Here is a 16,649-nt window from a genome sequence, read left to right on the forward strand (position 1 = left end):
GACTGGCATTGAGTAAAAACTATTTATGAGATGTCAAGTTCTGGTTGTCTGACATTGAGTAAAAACTATTTATGAGATGTCAAGTTCTGGTTGACTGGCATTGAGTAAAAACTATTTATGAGATGTCAAGTTCTGGTTGACTGGCATTGAGTAAAAACTATTTATGAGATGTCAAGTTCTGGTTGTCTGACATTGAGTAAAAACTATTTATGAGATGTCAAGTTCTGGTTGTCTGATATTAAGTAAATATAGAATTTGTTTTAGATATAAGGCTTTGGTTTCTGACACTGAGTAAATACAGAATTTATGAGATATCAATTTCTGGTTGTCTGACACTGAGTAAATACAGAATTTATGAGATATCAATTTCTGGTTGTCTGACACTGAGTAAATACAGAATTTATGAGATATCAATTTCTGGTTGTCTGACACTGAGTAAATACAGAATTTATGAGATATCAATTTCTGGTTTTCTGACACTGAGTAAATACAGAATTTATGAGGTTTCAAGTTCTGGTTGTCTGACACTGAGTAAATACAGAATTTATGAGATATCAATTTCTGGTTGTCTGACACTGAGTAAATACAGAATTTATGAGATATCAATTTCTGGTTGTCTGACACTGAGTAAATACAGAATTTATGAGGTTTCAAGTTCTAGTTGTCTGACATTGAGTAAATACAGAATTTATGAGATATCAATTTCTGGTTGTCTGACACTGAGTAAATACAGACTTTATCAGATATCAAGTTTAGTGAGGTATCAACCTGCGGTGGCTCTGAGATGATAAAAGTGTAGCCCTGAGTAAATACATACTTTATGCAATATCAAGGTATGGTTGTTTTAGATGATAAAATAGTAAAACAGTTAACACTGAGTAAATACAGATTTGTTTTAGGTATTAAGTTCAGGATCCGTGCTTATAAAACTTTAAGTCTAGACTCAAGACTTTATCGCTGAGAAATACGGATTGTATGAGGTATTAAGTTCAGGCTCCGAGCTTATAAAACTTTACGTCTAGACTCAAGACTTTATCGCTGAGAAATACGGATTGTATGAGGTATTAAGTTCAGGATCCGTGCTTATAAAACTTTAAGTCTAGACTCAAGACTTTATCGCTGAGAAATACGGATTGTATGAGGTATTAAGTTCAGGCTCCGAGCTTATAAAACTTTACGTCTAGACTCAAGACTTTATCCCTGAGTAACTATTAAATATTTTAGGTATTAAGTTCAGTCTCCGTCCTTATAAAACTTTAAGTCTAGACTCAAGACATATCGCTGAGTAAATACGGATTGTATGAGGTACTAAGTTCAGGGTCCGAGCTTATGAAACTTTACGTCTAGACTCAAGACTTTATCCCTGAGTAAATACAGATTTTATGAGATATTAAGCTCAGCCTCCGTGTTTATAAAACCTTACGTCTAGACTCAAGACTTTATCGCTGAGTAAATACGGATTGTATGAGGTACTAAGTTCAGGGTCCGAGCTTATGAAACTTTACGTCTAGACTCAATACTTTATCCCTGAGTAAATATGGAATTTCTTAGGTATTAAGTTCAGGCTATGTGCTTATAAAACTTTTAAGTCTAGACACAAGACTTTAGCCCTGAGTAAATACGGATTTTATGAGGTACTAAGTTCAGGCTCCGTGTTTATAAAACTTTAAGTCTAGACTCAAGACTTTATCCTTGAGTAAATACGGATTTTATGAGGTATTAAGTTCAGGCTCCGTTCTTATAAAACTTTAAGTCTTGACTCAAGACTTTATCGCTGAGTAAATACGGATTTTATGATGTATTAAGTTCAGGCTTCGTGCTTATGAAACCCTGGTCCCTCTGAATTACATTAAGCAATATTGTGTATTATCAGTGTAATATAATTTAACATTTCAGCACATATTTTCTGTCGAATATGTGAGGTAACTGTCTTTTAAACATATGATGTACATAATAGAAAATAAATAGAACGATATAAGCACCTGTCAAATGGTGGATTAATTAGAACATATCTCGTACAAAGCAAAATCAACAAGGTATTGTTAATTAACAATTAAACATATAGAAAGTCCAGTTAACCCTAAGTTAATACAAACTTTAAGAGACGCCATGCTATCGTTTTGCTAACATAAATTAAAAATAAAAATACATGTATAAATATTGTCAAAGATATAAACAGTTGCCCATAATAAGATCTATTACAAATACTTATATACTTATATATATATATAACCTGTCTAATTTTTCACCTGTAAATCTTGTTTATTGTGATTTCTGCAACAAAAAAAGCCTCCAATATATATATATCTGTTAGAATACATTCACTGACTCTGTTTTTAAGGTAGGTACCGTTTCAGTTTTGATATCAGAAAGAGGTTGGCTTTTACAAAATTGGTAATTTAATGCTCGTGTCAGACTATCAACTACCAGCACAAAGTTGGCCAATGTTCTGGTCTCACTTCTACGAATGTCCAGTTGTTAATCTGAGCGCTCTTACAACTCGATTCTCGTTGTATAACCCATTAGTTGTTAATCTGAGCGCTCTTACAACTCGATTCTCGTCGTATAACCCATTAGTTGTTAATTTGAGAGCTCTTACAACTCGATTCTCGTCGTATAACCCATTAGTTGTTAATCTGAGCCCTCTTACAACTCGATTCTCGTCGTATAACCCATTAGTTGTTAATTTGAGAGCTCTTACAACTCGATTCTCGTCGTATAACCCATTAGTTGTTAGTCTGAGCCCTCTTACAACTCGATTCTCGTCGTATAACCCATTAGTTGTTAGTCTGAGCCCTCTTACAACTCGATTCTCGTCGTATAACCCATTAGTTGTTAATCTGAGCGCTCATACAACTCGATTCTCGTCGCATAACCCATTAGTTGTTAATCTGAGCGCTCTTACAACTCGATTCTCGTCGGGAGTTGGTGGAAATTACAACACAACCGTCGAATTGATCAACTTCGTCGTGACAGTTGACAGTCAGAGAATAGCATTAGCAAGAGATTGTTAATAATGTATATTTTTTAACCATTAAACATTAAACATGCCGTAATAACCAAAGTATTTCACTCTGCCAAAAGGTTAGAGTTTTAATCAGAACCGGTTTATCCTAGTAGCACATGTAGCACGTGCTACGGTCCCCGCTATTTGTGCTACAGGCCCCGCGGATCCTTAAACCGGCTCTGGTTTTATCTGTATTATGAATTTAGTTTCTCATTTTTGAGATATTAATTTAATATCTGTTGATAGAGAGACGTAGCTCTTTAATGTACGGTTTGTATCGCTGTGTGTTGTATAGCAATAAACAGCAATATATTAATTATCATCTTTCGAGTAATCAACATAGTGCAGTATATTTCTTTACCAATAATAAACATATTAGTATAAGATACTGAGTACATAAATATATACATGCATACACATACATACATACATACATACATACATACATACATACATGCCCCATGCATGTGGTTGAGTTAAAGAGCATCCTTTTTATGGATGCCTCAATAGCTCAGAGCGCATCGTGGTTAGTCTCGCAATTTGCGGGCGATTCGGTGCCACAGGTTCGAGTCCCAGCAACGGCATGGGACAATTTGTGAGGCCAGAAAGGATTTAATTATCCCCTGTGCCAATGCGTTAATATCTATGTATGTAACAGTCAACCTCGATATACATACAATATATAGATATTCATACATCAATACATACATACATAGATACATACATACATACATACATACATACATACATACATAGATATATACATGTTAACACATAAACAAGGTCAATTCAATTGGAAAAGCTAGGTTGTGATCACTAAAACGTTACACGGCTGCGCAGTGTTTTATAAACAATTAATTTGATAATCCATGTCATTTATCGTTAAATATAATACAAATTCAATGGGTTTCACTCTTAGAACATATCTAAATATACCTAAAATAATACAGAAGTCGTATAACACACACACACACACACACGCACGCACGCACGCGCGCGCATAAACATTAATATACACTCTCTTTTTTTATCACAGGTTGAATAAAACACTTCTTTCTATGATATTATTATTCATAAACGCATAATACATAAAATGACAATTATATAATAATGTACTCCAAGGTTTAAGCTAGTCAAAACTATCGCCTTTTCGCAGTTACAAAAATTCAAGGTCATGAAAAATAAAATAATAAAAATCCAAAAAGTCGACTTGGAGTTGTAATTAATTAATTAATATATTAAAATATATAATATTAGCCAAATTCAATATAATTTATATCTGACGAACAGCAAATGACGACTTAAACCTTAGGTACAATTGAAAAGTAAACAAAAGAAGACTATTAATGAGACATATTGCGTAGTTTGGATTCAAGAGGCACTGGTATTTTCCCTTTCCTTCTATGGAAGTGGATAGACGAACTCGTGATATTCCTGGCAGACTTCTAAGCAGACGTGGTTCCTTTTCTCATTTCGGGTACTCTAATTTCAAACTCATAAGTACTCATCTGGCCTGACAATAATTTCTTTCGCTTCCGGTACCACTCAACCAATGGGATGAAGTAAAGCATAATACCACTTAGGGCAACCATTGCTCCCATCACGTGGAATGAAATGTCGTAACTTCCGGTCCAGTCATACATCCAACCTGCAACAAAGAGTGAGATATTAGAAGTGTACCGTTACAGACTGAGGTGTTTTCTTAAATTCCGATAAAGAAATAGCAAATCTTAATTGATATCTTCTCAAAGTTTTCTTCAGCCCGAAAGGTTAATATTAAATAAATCTTCCTACAGTAATTAAAGCCACAGACCCTAGTTTCAGCACTAGAAAACGGACACCAAGTTTAGTTAATCTACAAACCTGTAACACATTTCAAAAAACGTTATACGAGAGAAGCTAGAATCTAGCGATGTCTAAACGCGAAAATACTGTCTAAAAATAATTAGATCTCGTCTAGATAACCGTTACTTCTCAGACGAACATGCGTTTTTAGAATGATGAAAAATGCATTTTGGGGTATTACAAAAAAAACCTGGATGACCAGAACCACTTCGGGTGTATGAAAATGAATATTCTAAATAATAAATTGTAAGTACTTCTAATTTAAATAATCAAAAACAGCTTCAATAGATAAAAATACGTCGTAGTGTTTAAAAACTAGGATCTGTCACTTTAAGCAAAGGCAAAGTGAAGTGTAATACCCGATTGTTGACATACAGATTAGTTTATTTCAGTTGTGAGTTGTGTTAGTGGCCACAGGAACTTGTAGCGATATCTACGGCACTTTAAGCAAAGGCAAAGTGAAGTGTAATACCCGATTGTTTACATACAGATTGCAGTTTATTTCAGTTGTGAGTTGTGTTAGTGGCCACAGGAACTTGTAGCGATATCTACGGCACTTGAAGCAAATATACTATATAAATATGATTATAGACACCAGTGCCGTAGCTAGTGGGGGTGGGGGTGGGCAAAATCCGGAAATGCTGTAAAGATCACTATAAGATATAAAAACTTTCCCGATCTACACCAAAATTGTCGTATGTTCTTAAACTTAACATGTGACGTATTTCGACTTGAAATTCTGCTGTCCCGGTAACGCACAAGTTTTTAGCACCTCGGATTATCCCCCCCCCCCCCCCCCCCCCCCGTCCTTCTTGGGAATATCCGCCAGGAAATTTGGGGGATGTGCACTTCAGCGGATGAAAGTATGTGTCAAATGTTTGATTGATTGATTGACCACGGGTTCTAGATATCCAATCAGATTCATCGTTACACATGTTTTGAATCTTAATTTCTTACACCGTTGGTGAGAACATCATTTATTATTTCTGATAACACATACTTGTTAACACCTATAAGGGCGTTAATATTTTAAAGACATATGACTGGCTGCTCCTAGGTGATGACCAGGTCACCAATGCCATACCATCCAATGAAAAAAACACCAAAGAAACCAGTCGAATCGATCACTCCATGATATACAAGATAACCTGATATTGACTTGTCTGTGACGCACAAGTTAACTAGGGCCGTAAATAGGTTTTCGTTATTTTAAAACTTTTTTTTTTTTCCCAGGATGTGTAAGAAATAGAATACAAAATTCAACTCGCTTTCGCTCCTTTTAAAACAACTCGTTGTAAGATAAATGCTATTTAACGGCCAGTCATGTAGTATTCTTTATGTAGGCCTGCATTATAAGCAAGATGTTGTAAGTTATCTGCAACTTAACCGTAACAAAGCTGTAGCACCCGACTATATTTTACATTGCCCAATAACCAGTCGGCGTCTTTAAGACCAAAAAAAACACAACCCCAAAACACACAAAAAACCCAACATATTTTGAAAATATTGAAAAGAAAATATAATTAATATCTTTTCAGTCGTTAAAAGGCTCTATATTAGGACCCCCCCCCCCCCCCCAAAAAAAAAAAAGAAGATAAAAAAAGATCGGTCTCTAGCCAGACCAAAGTCCAGAACTTTTCTTTTTGTTTTAAAGCATGGATAGCACAGAAAAGGTGGGTATATTTGATAACAAAATAAAGAGCATATTTAAATTGAAATCAGAATGCACGTCCTAGTTCAAGCGCGATGGCATTTTGGCTCCAAATGCGGTTTTACGTCATAGCAAGAAAAGACCGGCAAAAATCGACGCAATACCGCGGGAAATTAAAAAAAATATATATATTAAAAAATTGACTAGCGAAGGTCAAAATCGACGAGAGCTAACCAGAGTCCCGAAATTTATTTTGTTTTATTTGGTCTTAGTTCAGAATGGAATTGTAAAGTTGGGACATGATCTTTATATTAGCTCATTGTGTTTAATGGGTCACCGAAAGTAGGCTACCAGAAATGACTGGCTACGTGACCTTACCCGCCAGCGGAGGTCCGATGAAGGTGGCTCCTCCTTGAAACAGGAGCACCAGCCCGAACGAGTTGGTCAAACGGTCAAGGCCAAGCAAGTCCACCAGAACCACCGAGGTCAGCGACACATACACACCTGCCGAAAACAAAGTCATACATTTTATAATTTTACACAATGGAAATCAACTCCTCGCCGATTCCACGAATCATGCTTCGCATTCTTGATCCCTCCCCAGCCCCCCACCACCCCCCACCCCCACAGAGACACGGAAGGAAGGAAATGTTTTATTTAACGAGGCACTCAACACATTTTATTTACGGTTATATGGTTAAGGACCACACAAATATTGAGGTAGGAAACCCGCTGTCGCCACTTCATGGGCTACTCTTTTCGATTAGCAGCAAGGGATCTTTTCTATGCACCATCCCATAGACAGGGTAGCACATACCACGGCCTTTGATATACTAGTCGTGGTGCACTGGCTGGACAGACACACGGTGACCCGTGACACGTTAGAAAGCAGTTGTACTTCATCTTTAATACAAATTAATACTGACTATTTCGTGTTCATGGTAATATGTTAATATCTTTATTGGATACATATCACCACCACCACCTCAACCACCAGGTCAACCATCAGCAGCAACATCGTCATCATCATCGTCACCATTTACATCATTATCATCATCATCATCATCGTTATCCTTTCACGGTCCAGGCATATCCATCTCAAAACAAATATCTAGCATGGCCCGTGGCTGGGTTTGGGACAGAAGAGTATTTACTTTTATGGAAAGGGAACAGAGGCACATCGGGGGGTGGGGGGGGGGGGGGGGGGGGGTGGTCCAGGGGCCCAGGCCCCCCTCCCCCCTAAATTTTGCGATAGTTATAATTTTATTATATATTAATTTTCTTTCTTTTTTTACGATCCCCCACCAGACCTCCCCCAAAGTTCCCTTGGCATTTCACCTCATGTCACTGCCCCCCCCCCCCAAATGTATTTTCTGGATCCGCCACTGGGGAAATAATTTAGAACATTTCACTATTACAATTTAAGTGCCCTGAAGGGTTAAGGTTGGAAAGGGTTGAGCTTTGAATGCCAATGGTAACTGGAATCTCAGCGAGATGAAGCTTGGCAAAGGTACAATACAAAACAATCTTTTGTCGTCACAGGAATGCCAGAAATGTGCACAGTACAGCCAGAGATTAAACTCCGGGTTTCTCGTTTAGTGTGTCAGCCGTGGTACTTATTGCGCTTCGCTGGACAAGTATTACCAGCTATTGGCGTACAGAAATGTTTATATTTCATCCACCGAGAATTAACTAAGTCTGTCCGCAGTAGCGAGGATATTGTCGATATTGCTGGTAGACCTAGTTAATTATCGGTCCATGATTATTATTGTGTAGATTAAGACGACGAAGGAAGGAAATGTTTTATTTAACGACGCGCTCAACACATTTTATTTACGGTTATATGGCGTCGGACATATGGTTATGGACCACACACAGATATTGAGAGAGGAAACCTGCTGTCGCCACTTCATGGGCTACTCTTTCCGATTAGCAGCAAGGGATCTTATATATGCACCACCCCACAGACAGGATAGCACATACCACGGCCTTTGATATACCAGTCGTGGTGCACTGGCTGGAGCGAGAAATAGCCCAATGGGCCCACCGACGGGGATCGATCCCAGACCGACAGCGCATCAAGCGATTGCTTTACCACTGGGTTACGTCCCGCCTACCGTAAGACGACGAAATCCCAATTACAGCATTACAAATAGAAAATAGCATCGATGCTGTAAAGGATACCTCCAAAGTAAAACCTTCAATGGCAGTGAAATGATATTCCCCTTTACCAAAAGAAAAAGAAAATTGGAAGAAAAAGAAAAAGAAAAAAGAAGAACGATTTGTTTTCTAAGTCGTACTCTAACAGTGTTTGTTTGTTCAGCAGTTTGAATTAAACCTGAATCACCTGTAAAAGTATCAACCAAAACGTAAAATCAGATGTAAATATAAAAAAACCCATCTCTTATTTTCTTCAAAAGCTGAACAACGGTGCCCCCATCCCCCCTCCTCCCCCGCCACTGACCAAGCGATCGTTACAGTCAATAATCATTATATTAAAACAAAATCCAAATAGAGCTATTTTTGTACTATAAGTTAAAAATAACAAAACGTGGGCGTAGACCACTAAGTCCTCATCAGAATCTTCCATTGTTTGTTATATAATTGAAATGTGCATGAATGTACATGCGTATAGTAACGTACCGATAAATATTCCAAACAGAGCTGCGTACCCCACGAGGAGGGGATACGACCCTCCACAAAACGGACTGAGCGCCGTGCCGATGCCACAGATGGTGAGGGAACAACTGTACAACATCAGTCGGTTTACACCGCTCCTGAAAGGAAAAACAATATTTCACAACATCCTAGCACATTTTAAACAACAGCTGTTATCTGTCTCACGTATGGCAGTTCCGTCTCAACTGCTGCTCCACGACTGGTATTATGCCAGTATTCATCTTGCATTCGAGCTTTAGTCGTAGGATTCAACCCCTTCCGCGAACTCATTCTGTGATTTTTTTTTTTTTTTTTTTTTTGTGTGTGTCTCAACCAGTGTCCCACGTGGTATTTTATAAACTGGACTAGCTCAGAATATACCCCGGGGTATAAAACAGGTTAGCCCAGAATATACCTCTCTAGTCTGTATTTCAATGTCCAGAGGTGTTTTTCCCCATCATAATTTATACATTTTGGACTAGAGAATATCGAAATATCTTCTAAAATTACTAATCTGTGATAGTTTTATTTTTATGAAAGCAATAGTTGCTTTTCTTTTAAAGCGTTTATTATTATTATTTATTAATTTATTTTGTATACAGGTTAGTAATAACAAATGAGGGTTTGGGTTAGGGGTTTAAAACAGGCTAGCCCACTTTAACCCCAGGTATAGTTTAGCGGGGGGGGGGGGGGGGGTATATATCGGGCTGTTACACCGGTACTACAGCCAGATGCGGTCATACAGCAAAAAACTGAGACGGAAAACAAAATGCTTATATAATGTATGTTCGCAATGATCTATGTTGTTAGTGCCAACGAGAACCCGTTCTATTGGCAATCTTTATTTGAAGTTGGGCAATTTAACATGGATTTCAATGGCAGATGACATCTGTGTAGTGAGACCCGTTCTATTGGCAATCTGTATTTGAAGTTGGGCAATTTAACATGGATTTCAGTGGCAGATGACATCTGTGTAGTGAGACCCGTTCTACTGGCAATCTGTATTTGAAGTTGGGCAATTTAACATGAATTTCAATGGCAGATGACATCTGTGTAGTCAGACCCAACTGGAAATAAATGTACAAGGTTTTCTCTACGAACTGGTTGTCAGAATTACCATATGTTTGACATCCAATAGACGATGATCAATTAATCAGTGCTCTAGTAGTGTCGTTAAACAAAGTAAACTTTTAACTTTTAAGATGACAGTCGTCATAGTTGGTCTATAGAGTTAATTGTACGGTTAAAGAGACAGACCCTAGTTTCAGCTCATAAAAATGCACACTAAGTTTAATTAATCTACAAACTTGTAACGCATTTGGATACAGTTACAATTGAGTGAAACATTAGTCCGTGACTTTGCAATGGTGAAATACCCTCTAAAAATAGACTAAAACTTGACTCCATAACTGTTACTTCTCAAACGCACGTGCGTTTTCAAAAATATGAGAAATGCTTTTTGTGATATTAAAAACACCAGGATGACCCAAAACACTTCGAATGTACGGAAATGGATAATCTAAACAATAAAATCTAAGTAAAGTATGATTTTAGTTATCAAATACAAATCTAATAGTAAAAAAATATGTCTTAGTGTTTAAAAACTAGGGTATGTCCCTTTAAGAGCACATTCATTAATTCACCAACGACTAGTGCATGACCAACACTTGGTCATGCTGATAAAACCCATTACATTTTTTTTCCAGTAGCAGCAAGGAACCTTTTATATGCATTTTTCTATAGACAGGACAATACACATAGCGACAGGCCCGTAGCTAGGATTTTTTGTTGGGGGGGGGGGGGGGGGGGGGGGGGGGGGGGAGTGGCAACTGAGTAGTCTTAAAACTCCTTAAACGGTTTAGAAGAGAATTTTCTTTAAGTTTCTATAATATCGTCCCCCCCACCCCCCCCGCTAGCTACGGCCCTTAGCGGTCTATGATATACCAGTCGTGGGGCAGCATGGGCGGATCCAAGGGGGGGGGGGACCAGGGGGACGCGTCCCCCCCAAAAATTGTTCAAGTGCCCTCAAAATGTCCAAGTGCCCTTTTTGTTTGTAGAATTTTTTTTAAGTAAACAATAATTATATTGTAGATAAATGAAATCAAGATTTTCGTGTACATGCGCAAGCTTGCAGATATGTGTCTGTGTTATTGAGTCTCAGTGAGGTTCTAACGCGAGTGACGCCAATTTACTTCATTATTGCTAGTATATTATGACGTAGAACTGTAGGAATTCATATTAATTGTAAATATCAAAACTTGTAGTAAGGTGCCCTTTTGACGAGTCAATGTGCCCTTCTTTTTTGGTCCCCCCCTAAAAATATTTCCTGGATCCGCCCATGCGGGGCACTGGTTGGTATGGAAAGAAAACAATCAGAGAATGAATATACCGAGGGGGTCCCATCCTACGACCAAATCACCCCCAGGCGAGCACACTACTGACTGACCGTGACACGTGCAATTTAAATAATAAATGAGTTCCCGTATCCTGTCTAAGGTGGGGTAATTGCTCCCGGGAACTTCGAGGTATTATTTATGCTTATGCATCGTGCCATGAATAATAATTGTTGTTCCTTGTGTGGATAACTCCTCTACAGCTACGGAATAATTACGTCATCCCATCGACGAGAAACGAGTTTCACACAATATTCCACCAGAACAATACATATCTCGCTCAAATTAAAACTCGTTCAGAAACACATTCCTGTAAGTATTGATGTCTGTGTATGCTGCTAATGGCACCGGGGCCGTATCTAGCGGCGAGAAAGGAAGGTGGTTTTCTACCCCAAGAAACATGCAAATAGTAGAGAATATCCTCCATTACTGTGCCCTGATTATTTGTGTTCTGCCACCCTCCCCTTCCCCTATTTTAGGCTACATACGGTTATAGACACAGACACAATCGTATCAGAATTAGAAATATTAATTGCAATTTGTTTGTTTGTTTGTTTATTTGTTCAGACGTTTGAGACAACCTGGCGTCACCAGCGTGGAAAAACCAAAAACTACCCCCGGCAAAAAAAAAAATAATAAAAATAAATATACATATAAAACAAAAACAAAAACAGAAGAAAAAAAAAGAATTTTTTTTTTCCACAAACCCCCACCCCCACCCCCACTCCCACCCCAAACAAACACAAAACCCCAAACATTTTTCCATTAGCAGCAAGATATATTTAATATACACTTTCCCACAGACAGGGCAACACATGCCATGGCGTTGAAGTCTCAGACTCTGAGTCCTGTGTCTTAGACTCTAAAGGTTTTGTAAACACCAGGCTAGGGAATTTCGAAGCAATCTTAGCCTACGAAATCGTAAAATCATCGTAGGGTGTGACGTCACTACAGCGCACTTCATAGTGACGTCATAGCTTACGATGGTTTTACGATTTCACAGGCTAAGACTGCTTCGAAAATATGGACCCAGGCCAGATTCTTAACATAAAACTCTCACCTATCAGACAGCCATCCAAAGAGGACTCGACCAAAGGTGTTGGCGATTCCGACCACAGACAGGAGAAAGGCCGCGTCGTTCTTCTCCACTCCGGACTGGATCGCGCGGTCCGGCAGGTAAATGAAGGGCATGTTAAACCCAATGCTGGTGAGAAAGTTTGAGATGACGAACATGAGGAAGACTCCGTCCTTGAGCAGGGAGAACTGCAGCATCTGGTTGAAGGTGTCCCTGAACTCCCGGGAGGGCTTTAGACAAGCGCAGGTGCTCCACTCCACGCTGGACTCGGACGATTCGTCCGGGATGGACGTAACGCTAGCTATGTACACGTCAGGATGGGACCTGAACATGGGGATGGTCTGAAGGCTGGCTCTGTAGAAGATGTCCTTTCTGTACATGGGCCCCGTGTGGGATGACAGACGCCGGTGGTGGTGGTTGCTCGGCAGCACGAGTCTGGGGCGCAGCGCTGTGCTCTTAACGTGGTGCAGCGCTCCATCGCTGCAGGCCAAACTGGCTGGCGACAGCTCCAGATCCTGGCCTTCTGAACCAGCAGACGCTTTGGCATCCTGTTCCAGGGCGTTTGGTTTAAGTTCTCTGTTGCTGGCGCACATCCTCACAATATCTGCTGCAGTCCCCTGCGGCTGGACGAACATCTCCAGGGATCTAATGATGCTCATATCATGCACGATCCCGTTGACTTGTAGGTCATGGGGCAACAGTTCCTCTTGTTCCTCCTTCAATTGCATAGCTTCTCCGTTCTCGTTTCTCTCGAAATTCACAGTGCCATTGCTGAAGTTGGCGTTGAAGATGTCGGAGTTCTTCTTCAGTCTGTTCATTTTGCTTTCTGTCGGCTCTTCGATTTGCAGACGCGTCTGCAGGGGCCTAAATAGCGCACCGCACACGATGATGTTGAGGACGAGGCCAGCTTCGATCAGGATTGTCCCTTTCCACCCGTACTCATCCAGCAGCCATTTTGTTAAGGGCGCGAAAATGAACGTGCCGAAGCCCGAACCGCACACGGCCAGGCCTGTGGCAAAGGATCTCCTTTTCTCGAAGTAATTGGCGACGGAAACGATGGCAGGCAGGTAAATAAGACCGAAACCAAATCCTGAAAAAGATAAAAAGATCTTGATCAGAACCATTATTCTCGACTAATGAATGTTTGCATATTTTTTTTAGAGGAGGGGTGGGTTTGTTTGGATTGGATTTTTTGTTGTTTTGTTTGTTTGGTTGGTTTTTGTTTCTTTTTTTTTAACCAGGAGTTTTTTTTTTTTTTTTTTTTAAGGGGGTGGGAGGAGGTCCCAAACTGTTAATACACGAGAACAAACATAAAAAAAAAAAAAATTGAGCTTAGGAATAAGCACTTTAAAATGAGCAAAGAAAACAATTCACAAGAGGTGATAAAATCGAGGCCCCCTGACTACCACCCTGGATTCGCACTTGCTACCATTAAATTGGATACACATGTCATGTCATGTCATAGGGTTTTACGGGCACATTCAGAACAAGCTGTTGTAGCGCACGCCTGACAGGATTTGGATACACAACAGCTAAGTACTTTTATACAACACAGAGCTCTCAACTGCCTTTATCTAATACCATTAGTAAATATACTAATCACCTATAAACTCACCCTCGGGACCTGACTGCCCATGTCAATGCCAAAACAACACAAAACAACAGCAATACAATTATATTGAAACCTTTATCGATCTCCACTCATCAGTTGTTTTGTTATTGACAAAAACAATAAGTATCTGTTTAGTGACACCTCAAAACCTTTTTAATGTTTTACAAATAGTTATTTCGCCACGCGGTTGACAGAGAAGACACCAGCCGCCATCATAACAAATCAAAGCGCTCAGTTGGTCTAAGATCAATCCCATTAGGCCAGTGGGCCCATTGGAATAGTTCTCGTCCAGCCACTGCTCCATAACTGGTGTAACACACGCTGTGGTATGTACCATCATGTCTGAGGGATAACGCCAATAAAACATATCTTGCTGCTACTCACAAACAGTAGCCCAAGGCTGTTTCTTCTCCCATTTTCTGTCTGATCCTTGACAATATGGCTGACGCCATATAACCGGACTTAAAATGTATCGAGTGTGCGTCATTAAATAAAACATTCCATTCTTCCTTCTTTAAAAATTAAAGAACTATAAACAGACACTACGCTAACATTTTCAATGAACATTATACTGAATCGGAAATAGGGACCTGCCATTATTCCAAATGAGATATACAGGTAGTATATGTTAGGCGCAAACAGACTCAGCATGAAGCCCACTCCGGCAACAAGGGATCCCACGATACTGATGACGCGACATCCATAGCGATTGGTCAGTGCGCTGGCAATAGGACCTAAAAATAGATTAAGGCAATAGTTTTGAATATGAATAAAAAGTTTTTACGATAATTATTATGTTACAATCATAGCGACTAGTCACTGCGCCGGTGAAAGGACCTACAATATATTAAACTAACAGTCTTAAATTTGAAAAACATACTAATAACGATACTGATGATGCGACAATCATGGCGACTGGTCAATGCGCCGGCGAAATAACCTAAAATAGATTAAAATAACAGTCTTAAATCCGAGTTACAAAATAATAACAATAGTTACGATGCAACAGCTATCCCGATTGGTCAATGCGCTGGCGCAGGACCTAAAAACAGATTAAGATAATAATCTTAAATGCGCTGAGGGATATGACCTAAAAGTATATTAAAATAATAGTTATAAATTTGAATTAAAGAAATTAATACTGTTAACTTAAACGAACGGTACAAAAATATGAATGAGTGGTCAGTGCGCTGGTACAAGTATAGGCCCTAATAATGGACCAAAATAAAGGCTTAGATTTAAATAATAATAATAATAATGACCTGTAAGTAAATGGAAAATGCAACGTTAATAAAGTGGTCAATGCACTGGTGACAAATATAGGCCCTAATATTGGACCAAAATTAAGGCTTAGATTTAAATAATAATAATAATAATAATAATAATAATAATAATGACCTGTAAGTAAATGGGCAATGTAACGTTAATAAAGTTATCGTAAATTATCGTACGTTACAAAACAAATTCTTTACTATTGTCATACAAGATATTTATCAATTAATCCCGATTTTATCCGTGGTCCATACATGATAAGAAACATGTTTTGACCACGTGTTTTATAAAGACAATTGCACTATAAGATGTTTACCTTGCTACAGATAACGTATCCACGTTATCCATCTATCCTTGACTACTAAATATCTGAAGCCTTGATTTAAGTCTAGGAAATCACTGCAATGGCCAACGAAGTTTAGACCCTGAACGAGAAGCCATGAATCCAAACGTTTATTTTCTCATAGGCCATGTTAAGAGACAAGTCTGAGTTTGAACTACAATACTCATTATGTAGTAACGAAAGAGTTTTTTAAGTAGCAAAACGAATTTAATATGTAATATTACTTGTAAAAGGGCGTTTAACTTATTATTCCGAAACATATCACAATGGCAGCAAATCATAGACGGTCATTTCAAAGAAAACTATTCATATAGTTGGTCTGACTCGGATAAACAATTAAAGGGATATTCCTGAGTTTGCTGGAATTTTAAAGATGTTATCGACTAACAGATACTTCTTAACAATAGTAATTATATATCAAGTAAAAAATATTATATTTTTCTGCATAAAATATTAGTGGCCGTATATTAAACGTGTTTCTGATCGTTCTAATATTTGTAATAGGTTAAATTTCATTTTATTTCCTAAAATATATTTTTTTCGTACACATGTACGAAATTATTTGAAGACCAAATCCAGTTTGGTTTTCTTATAAATATTAAGATGACCAGAAACACATGGAATATACGGACACTGATATTCTAAACAAGAAAATATATGTAATATGTAAGTTTAATCGTAAAAATATTTTATTAGTCGGAAACATCTTACAATAGCCTCTAAACTCAGGAATGTCCCTTTAAACTACGACTGGCAATTATAATTATTATGTAATATTGTCGTCTGCTTACCC

The 16,649-nt window shown here is 38.5% G+C and overlaps 1 protein-coding gene across 1 annotated transcript in view; it reads right to left on the reverse strand.

Annotated features, from left to right (window-relative positions):
• Nucleotides 1–4,337: 4,337 nt before the first annotated feature.
• Nucleotides 4,338–16,649, reverse strand: part of LOC121386626 — a 28,297-nt gene continuing 15,985 nt past the window's right edge. The window contains exons 3-8 of the mRNA XM_041517630.1: nucleotides 16,648–16,649; nucleotides 14,832–14,975; nucleotides 12,615–13,719; nucleotides 9,147–9,280; nucleotides 6,882–7,007; nucleotides 4,338–4,655 (exon numbers count right to left, since the gene is read on the reverse strand). The exon at nucleotides 16,648–16,649 is cut by the window's right edge and continues 278 nt beyond it. Coding sequence (XP_041373564.1) covers nucleotides 4,453–4,655; nucleotides 6,882–7,007; nucleotides 9,147–9,280; nucleotides 12,615–13,719; nucleotides 14,832–14,975; nucleotides 16,648–16,649 — 1,714 coding nt within the window. The 3' untranslated portion in view covers nucleotides 4,338–4,452. The remainder of the gene's footprint in view (nucleotides 4,656–6,881; nucleotides 7,008–9,146; nucleotides 9,281–12,614; nucleotides 13,720–14,831; nucleotides 14,976–16,647) is intronic.

Source organism: Gigantopelta aegis, chromosome 1, assembly GCF_016097555.1.
Source record: "Gigantopelta aegis isolate Gae_Host chromosome 1, Gae_host_genome, whole genome shotgun sequence".
Taxonomy (NCBI): Eukaryota; Metazoa; Mollusca; class Gastropoda; order Neomphalida; family Peltospiridae; genus Gigantopelta; species Gigantopelta aegis.